Consider the following 9,371-nt stretch of genomic DNA (forward strand, 5'->3'; position numbering starts at 1 on the left):
TTACTGAAATCAATCTACTTTTTCATGATATTCTAATTTTATGACCAGCACCTGTACTGCTTGATGCTGCTGAACTTCCCCTTGAAAGGAAGAAAGCAGCACCAGCTACAAGTATAGCTGTAAAAGGATGAAACAAAGAATAAATAAATTATATTTAGTGTCTAATTAACAGCATTGAAATCAGTTTAAGAAGTAAAATCCGAATCAAAATACGACTTTAATTTGGTGAGACTTTTAAAAAGGGTGTATGAAACAGAGAGAATAGTTGGTTTCTCGACTATAATGACACCTCATCCCCTATTTAACACAGTTTTTTTTTATTATTATTTATCTTCTATAATATATGCAGTAGTATTTCATTCAATTCTAATTATTGTTTAGTCCTCTTTCTAAAGAAGGCACTAACGACACTGCATATTATGATTCAGGCCACAGATTTGGATACAGCTCCAACCTTTGGAGACTTTTCTATAAAATGAATTACTGACAAAGCCTTGTTTACTAATTTTAGTACTGGACAATGAATGAAAAGGAATTTATTTCAGACAATTTTGAATAAACAAAAATAAATAAATAAACCAAATACACACAAAAAGAGATTAGTTCGATCAAGCAAACCAAACACCAATTTCCAAACTATCTAAATTCACCCGAACATAAATGGAAACAAAACCCTCCAACAAATAAACCTATCGTTATATACAGCCAGATAAATGACATTGATTAATGGAAATTGTCTGAAAAGGGGTATGAAGAAGTAAAACTTTTTATTCATACCCCCTCTCCCTCTAATTACTCTTAAAAGTAACTTAAATTAGATTAATAATTAACATTAACAATAACTTAACAATAATTTGAAGTAAAATTTATTTTAACAAATTTTTCTACAATCCTAAATGCTCTTAAAAACTATGCGTTAAATTTTTTTTTGTACATTTGAGACAAACCTCAGGATCATCTTCTTTTTGACTATTGAGCCGATGTAATGGGTACATTTCTCCACTGTGAGTCAATCAATTAAATAATATAATTAATAAATTATAGGTTGCTCTATATATTTTTTTATTATTATTATTTTCTTCATTGATAATTTTACATCTACTGCACCACATGTCACTGTTTAAGTAACGAGGGATTTACTGAATTTTGTTTTCCCAAATCTGGGGAAAGGACCTCCTGGTTAATTATTATTATTATAATTAAGCAGTTTTCATTGTGGCAAATTATTTGTGCCATATTTATTGAACCGCCGTGAATCAGAAGTAGAACTACTGGTAATAAGCACATTTTAAAACCTCTCCATCCATTATTATTAATGTGGAGTAATAAAAAGTGAGCCCTTTGACAGATGTGTTTGCACCCGCCATGTTTAAGATCTCGCGAGATCTTCATTCGTCACCATAGAAACCAATTTCAACAACAATTAAGCCGTTTCTGCTCGTTAGCTTGATTTCTATCCACCGGGTTTTGTTTGGTGTTTCTCCAGATTTTATCTTTGGACTGTTTTGGTTGGTTTTATTTTATTTGTTTTTTCTCCACCATGAGCTGCGATTACTACGAGACGCTAGAAATAAACAGACACGCAACAGACGCGGAGATTAAAAAGGCGTAAGTTTTTTATTTATCTGTCCCTCCGTGGGTTTGACACGTCACGTCACGATCTTTTCATCATATTCACGCAGATACCGACGCCTCGCGCTGAAGTTTCACCCGAGCAGAAATGTAGAAGCTGGAAGCAGCGAGAGATTCCTTCAGCTGGGGGAAGCCTATGATGTCCTGAGTGACCGTGAGTTGGTTCACCTTCACACCGACTCTCTGCTCTGGGATTCAGGCCCACTGACCTGGGATAGGAACACGGTTTTCCTTTAGTTTTCAAATAAGGCAGGGAAAGTGTTTGACGCTATTCCTTTTATCATTTCATAGTCATTTATCTCGAATAACAATAAAAGTAAAAAAAAAAAAAAAGAAAAAAAAAAAAAAAAAAAAATATGAAAAAATAGTCATAAGCTTTTTTTTTTTTACACAATTTGCTCAAAGGGGACCAGGTGGAAGATATAAGATTTTACTGTATAATTTCCTGCCCATATCTCTCATAATCTTTTCATATCAAGAACTACTTTATATTTAGCTACACATTATATTAATAACATCCATAATATTTTTGACCTTTGATAAACCCATCCTTTGTTTTTTGAAACGTCTTTTAAATTGTTTCATATTTACTCTCTTTGATCTCAGCATCATTTAATTCAATTAAATTCAGTTTATTTATATATTGCCAATTCACAACACATGTCATCTCAAGGCACTTTACAATTCAACCAGGTCATTGATAAAAAAATTTCTAAGGAAAACCAGTTGATTGCATCAACTTATTGACTTCAATGCAATCCCTCACACTATGCATGCTTGTAGCGACAGTGGAGAGAAAAAAAGCTCCCTTTAAACAGGAAGAAACCTTCAGCAGAACCAGGCTCAGTGTGAGCGACCATCTGCCGAGGCCAACTGGGGTTCAAGGAGACAGAAGCAGAGATACAAAAATGAACTGTAAAAGGCGACCCCATCCAGGAAACACACAGCCAGGCAGAAAAGCTCTGAGCCAACTCCCATGTCAGAGGATGAAGAAAGCACATCCAGCCAGACACAGTCAGAGAAACAGGACTACACTAGAAAACAGGGTGATCTCCAGCATCTATAAACAAAGGTGTTGATGGCAGCAGCACAGCTGATATTTCTCTCTAACTAACAGATTCTGCAGAGTGGGAAAATAGAGATACAGTAGAATGAAGCAGAATGATTTAATCCATTCAAATACATTATATTGTTTTTAAGAATATCCTTCTCCTCATAAACAACTCCCTTCTCTGTCACAAAACTGTTTTATCATGTTGTTCGGAAGATGCTGGTTCCTTACTTTGAAATTTATAAGGTCACAGATTTGTAACATATTTAATAAAAAAAAAACGTATCCATTTCTATCCTATATTGCTGTTGAAGATTCCCAGTCATCCAGGTCATAGTCATTCCAACAAAGTTAAAAGTTAAAAACAAACCACTGGACTTTGTTTTCCAAGTTTTAAGATGTTTCGCTTCCCATCCAGGAAGCTTTTTTAATTAAAAATGTCTGGATTAGCGTTGAGTTCCAGGCTTATCGAGTGGCCCAAAAATCCTACATAATATAGCATTTTTATTGTTGTTTTTTTTGCATTACATACAGTGGCTGTACATTTATTTGTAATGTATTCCCCCAAACTTCCACGCTATAAGTCAATTATGGTACAATGAGAATATTCTGTAAGATAAGCAGATATTTATGGATGATTTATTCACAAATAACACCCCACCCCCCAGATCTGAGGCTAAATTTAAACCCAGAGGTTTGATCTGGTAGATTGATTCTAAATCAACACTGTCGATTGTTGTTTTGAATGTTCTGGTTTTAAATTTATTGTGGTTTCCAAATATCATCAATTTTGTTTTATTTCATTTCAAGGATAATCTACTAATTTTCAAGCAATTGAAATATTGTAATTTCTATTGGGACCATCTTTGTGAGTTTTTGGATGTTTTCTGCAGTATTATCTGCAAATATATTGCATTTTAGCAGGTTTGATCATTTGAATATGTCAAATACGTCTAACCCAACAAGGACCTCTGTGGTACCCCACAAATTATGTTTAGCAATTCTGATTTGTGATTATTTATTTCTACACATTGTTTCATATTTCCAATGTATTTTCTTAGCCAGTTTAATGTCATCCCCCATTTCTATACTTTGCTATCTTATCTTATAAGTGTTTTTGCTCTTTATTTAACTGGTGAGATGTTCTGCCAATGGAATTAGTATTTTTACCCTTAGAATAGACTTAGAGACTTAGACAACTTTTATTGTCATTTTTTTTATACACATACAAAGCAAAATTTCCTTTAGTACAGCTTTTACACAGTAAATGAGCAGCAGCTTAGCAGTGAAATGAACATTTCCTTTTCATAAAGTGCAGCAGTGATGGAATGTAAACAGAATAAGATAATTAGGTATTATGCACTTGTAACAACAAATTGAATTTTTTTATTTTTAATCAAAATCCTCCTATCTGACCTATCTGATCAAATTGAGAGAAAATACATGTTTTCCAAGGAAAAGTGACTTATTTATGTTTTTTATAATTTTTTTCAGTGGAAGTTGATTTGGTAAGATTTAATTGAATTTGGTTTATTTATATGTCACCAACTCACAACTAATATGTAATACAATTTATATCCCCAGATATTGTCAATTCAGTGCAGTTTATTGCATACATTCCAATCAAATCATCCAGAGGTTCCCAAACATTTCATCCTGTGGCTCAAAAAATACCAATAAAATGAACTGGAGACCCCATGAAAATAGAAATTAGTTCTTCACTCTGTATTTATGTATAAATATAAAGAAAAGCAATAGTCTAAATAAAAAAAAACATTCAGTTTTAGATAATAGCTTTTTTAATACATAATTTCAAATGCATTTTAACTTATTAGATGAGACATTAAATTGTTTAATTTTGCTTGTTATATTCCAATGGTATATTTTACATTTGAATCATGTATTAGATAAAAAAATTAATTATTAAACCAACATGCAGGTGCACCAGCTGGAACGGAGTGTAACAGTTCTAATGGGGGCTGTAGATTTTTATTTCTAAATATGTGATTCCTATTCATAAATCTGTAATTTGTTCAGATAAATTAGTGATTTATGCTCACAAACTTGTGATTTATTTGTATTTTTGCAAAACTGTGACTTACTGACTTGTTTTCTCACAGATTAAGATTTGATGTCTCGTATCTTTGATTTGACAAGAAACAAAAACATCCTGAATTTACAGTCTTCACTTTCATTTAGAAATTCAAACAACTTCACATATATATATATTTATCCAGAGTTATTTAACTTCATTAATATGTACTGAAGAAAACCTGCTGACCTGGGTATTATTAGTACGAGTCTTTTAGTGTTGTGTCTATTCCCTTTCAGCTAGAAAAAAAGCAACCTATGATAAATTTGGTGAGGTTGGACTCAGAGATGGCATCCCTTTAGAGTTGGCCAGTGGAGGAGCTTGGTCCTCCAGATATATTTACCACGGCAACCCTGAGAAAACCTTCAGACAGTTCTTTGGAGACAACAACCCCTTTGCAGGTGAGAAAAGTGAATAAAAAAAAACATTGTATGCCTTTTTTAAATAAAACCAGCTGCTTCTTATTATTAATCTTGTCCCCAGACTTTTACACTACAGAGTCCCACCTTGAGTTTGACTTCCTGCACACAGGAGTTGAGAAGACTCAAGATTCTCCTATAGAGAGAGATCTTAACCTGTCGCTGGATGATCTCTTCCACGGATGCATAAAGAAGATCAAGATATCTCGCAGGGTAGAAGCTGCTGACATATCACAGAGCTGCCTGTTCTCCTCAGCCCGCTGCTTCTCTGGGGTTCAGTCATTCCTTTCTTTATTCCCCTGAGAGCTGCTGAGATTCTTGGTGGTCTAGTAAATGTTAGAATACAAATTACAGCTCTTTACATATTTGAGGTTTAGGGACATGAGCCTTTAAGAAGGTATCCACCTCCTCTGTTTTCTCCAAAAACCTTTAAATATTTTATATCTTTGCCTTATTCGAACATCAGCCTCTGTATTAATTTAAATATACAGTTGTTGTTTTTTGGAGATGGTCCTTTATTATTCTTCTACACCTGTGACTCTTCTGAGAAACTGCAGGTACAGCCTCACTTCATTGCCCTTTCACCTACAGACAGCCCGTTCTCTCTGCAGCCGGTCGATGACCCTTTGAAACTCAGTGGTTTTCTTCAGGGATCTGTTGTTTTGTCTTTGTTAGATGAAGTTATAATTAGAATTAGTGGTCCAATAGGTTTCACTAAGAGGCTGCACAGTTTTTAATTTTGTCAGGACTAATATCAGGTGTGTCCACAACAGCACCTGCAGGTTCAGCCTAGAGGTAAACAGTTGGAAATAATTTCCTCAGTCTTTAGTATTCTAAACAACATCTTATGAACTAGATGAGCTAATTTATAATATAATAAAATGTTATTTAAAGCATCTCATAGATGTAGTCATTTTAAAACTAATTTAAAAGCAAACATAAGGCCAAAGAATCACAATTCATAAAAATAAGTTAAATAAAGTTATATTCAGTTAAAGTGGGGCGTGGAGGTGAAGCTGCATTTTCAATTTCTATGCTTATCTTGGACTGAAAAAAACTGACCTGAAAACATTTTATAAAAATAACTTTATTTGTCAATAATCTTAGCAGGAAATAAGATGATCTTTCAGTGGAATGGGAGTTTTCAACCTTAAAATAAGATTATTACATATAATGCACTTGAAATTAGAAAATAAATTTAAAAAATAAATTTAAAGATATTTTGGAATCCTGGGCTTTGCATTATTTATATGTTAGAAGATTTGAAATTGTTATTTATTCAATTGAAAACAATGTGGCATTGCTACTTATGGACTGCAGAAGATGGTTAAAACATCAGCATCAGGCAGTGTTTGGCTGTTTAATGGCTGCAATGACTGGCAGCAGTTATTAAAGATAAACACCACATACAGATCCAAGACACAACAAGAAAAAGATTTTTTGTTCATACATTGAGGAAACATTGAGGATATTTTTGATCTTGCACATTCTGATGCTTTCAGCCTCACCAGAATGGAAAAGGAGTATATTGATAAGGAATCTTAATTTTTGTACACAAACGTTGTAATGAACTGGGCAACAACTGAACATTGATTTCAATAACAAGATTCAATACAGTCTGTGTAAAAAATAAAAAAATAGAAACATTTATTAAGTATTAACATGTGGTAAATAGAATATATAAAGATCTGTGTTTTTATCTTAAGTAAACCAAGCGTGAGCTACCTCTATTCTTGACATTGGCTATGTACTTATTATTTATTAACTCTAACTGGGTCTAAGCAAGTAATGTAAGAACCACCCTATTGTTAGGGTATATGTGGGAAAGACAAAATATTTACTCTTTAAAAATGTGCAATGCTCCTTTCAAATCTAATTAAAAGTAATAAATAATAACAATAATGAAAAAACAGAACAAATGAGTGAATGATCCTGTGTCTAATGGTTTGCTGTTAGGAACGGCTTCTCTATCTGTGTTGTGTGTTACAGGTTATGAACGAAGATGGACAAACCTCCAGCATCAAGGACAAGATTCTGACTATAGACGTAAAGCCTGGATGGAGGGAAGGAACCAAGATCATTTTCCCTAGAGAAGGCGATCAGGTACACTCTGCGTTTTTATGCTGCATACAGTTTTTACTGTTTCATCCATCTTTTGGAAAGATTTAAAAACTGGGTGAATTTGAGCTGAGGTCACAAGCCCCTAGTGGGTCATTGTTAGGTTTAGGGTCACCACCTGTGTAAAATACAGAATCCCCATTTAATTGGCAATTAAATATTGTAATGACTTGTTCTTAATTAAAGAAAACAAAATGAACCTAAGCCATTGCTTGGCTCTAATTTGATGCTTCGTCTTCCTGGATCCAATAATGAATAATGTGATTGTAAGGCGTTTCGCCACCTCTCCAGGATCTTGAAAACCGAAACGTCTTCAAATCTTGAAAACCAAGTCCAGTGGATATTTTTTGAATTTTTACAGAATGACTATGACCTGGATGACTGAGAACCTTCATCAGCAATGTGATTGTAGAGTATTTAGTGTTCAACAAGAGGCAAATTGACTGTTGCACACAAACCAAAGGATTTTACAGTTTTGCTGCAGCGCTGTGATCAACACAAAATAAACTGACGACAGTGGTCAAAAACTGTATGAACTCTAGAAATATGGCTCTTTTAAATTTCGTTCCTTATTTTCATAAATGTTATATCAAAACAAGCTAAACTAAATCTAACAAAAATGAACAAAATAAAAAACACATAGAATGCTAAAGCCGGGTGAATTTTTGAGATTGGATCTAAGCAGGACCTCCTCTGCTCCTCATCTGCTGCTGTTGCTAAGAAGATGGAACCCAAACTCGCACTGCTCTCTGTCAACCAAGTTATCCACAACTTCCTCAGTAGGAGATGGATTAGGGTTAGGAGCCATTAGAATGCAGAGTCCCATGCATCTGTCCTTTATAACCTAGCCATTTCCTGAGGCTGATATGACAAGGAATATTAGGGCTACTGTGCTCCATTTGATTGTTTATGTGGAATTTATAATCATTTATTTAATGCAAAAGGTATTAAATGTACCTTAGTGTTAGCCAATAAAAAAGACTACTTAAAGAGTAAATCATAATAACAGACACAAAGGCAGGGTTTGCACGATGGTTTGCACGTCCTAAAACGAATGCATGTTTGTATGCTCTGAGCGGCTCTCCAAAGAGGGTAAAAAAAGTCTGTGTGCCTTCATCAATATGCAGACGATAATCTAAGGATCGAATCAAGCCAATCCATGAGTGAAGGATATAAAAAATATAAACATTTAACTTGTGAAACTCAGGTGCAAGCCTACATTCAAAAATTTTAGAAGCCATTGTCGCTTATAAATGATGTTAAGATCGCCTCTGCTCTGATCTGCATGCTGTGGGAACACCAGAGCCGGGTCGACTTACTAAATTATGTGATACCATTGAAAGCAACGTAGGGACGTCAACACACCGCAACAGTCGCTTCTGATCTAACAAGCAGAAACAGCTTTGTTTGCATTCAATAAACATGGAGCAGCTCTGGTGAGAGGGATTCAGACAGAAAATAGAGCAAAACAATAAAGCACACAGACTACACCCTGGCTTCCTTACATGTTGCTCTCCATTGTTTACTTTCCTGATTTCTGTCACACTGGTGACATCATGAATGCTAACCCAGCGTGATGATGTCACCAGACTCACAGTAGTGGGGGGTCAGAGGCCACGCAGCTGCTAGCGAGGGGTTGATCAGCTTTTTTAGCCAATGGGAAGGGGTCTAAAAGACCATTGTTAGCGGGTCGACCATGTTTGAAAAACACACGTTAACCTGCTAATTTCAGTGGGAAAGACGCTTAAAGGTATAGCGGAGGATTTTCTAAAATTTTTTTAAAAGACCCGCCCTCTCCACTTTTAAAAAGAAAAATGCACATGCACAACCGTGTACCCACTTCCAAGAGGAAAGCCTATTAAACGTGTGCGAGAACATGCACAAGCCAATTTTTTCCTCATGCACACTCTGTTTAAAAGTTGCTGTTTGCATCGCTCATACAAGCTTACTTTTCAAAAGAAGATTTGCAATTTTTCCACATTGTCAGACTCACCAACGGTAAGTGAAAATGGGGACGAAAACGTAGGACGGCCTTACGTAAACATATCTGACTGACAGT

General features: G+C 34.8%; 1 protein-coding gene across 2 annotated transcripts in view; it reads left to right on the plus strand.

The window, feature by feature from the left end:
• Positions 1–1,424: 1,424 nt before the first annotated feature.
• The window catches only part of dnajb13 (DnaJ heat shock protein family (Hsp40) member B13), a 9,357-nt gene continuing 1,410 nt past the window's right edge, over positions 1,425–9,371 (plus strand). For both annotated transcript variants that reach the window (XM_015379684.1, XM_015379685.1), the window contains exons 1-5: positions 1,425–1,608; positions 1,683–1,786; positions 5,015–5,176; positions 5,259–5,407; positions 7,184–7,297. In XM_015379684.1, coding sequence (XP_015235170.1) covers positions 1,541–1,608; positions 1,683–1,786; positions 5,015–5,176; positions 5,259–5,407; positions 7,184–7,297 — 597 coding nt within the window. In that variant the 5' untranslated portion in view covers positions 1,425–1,540. The remainder of the gene's footprint in view (positions 1,609–1,682; positions 1,787–5,014; positions 5,177–5,258; positions 5,408–7,183; positions 7,298–9,371) is intronic.

The sequence above is a fragment of the Cyprinodon variegatus genome, unplaced genomic scaffold (assembly GCF_000732505.1).
Source record: "Cyprinodon variegatus isolate N-32 unplaced genomic scaffold, C_variegatus-1.0 Scaffold198, whole genome shotgun sequence".
NCBI classification, from domain to species: Eukaryota; Metazoa; Chordata; class Actinopteri; order Cyprinodontiformes; family Cyprinodontidae; genus Cyprinodon; species Cyprinodon variegatus.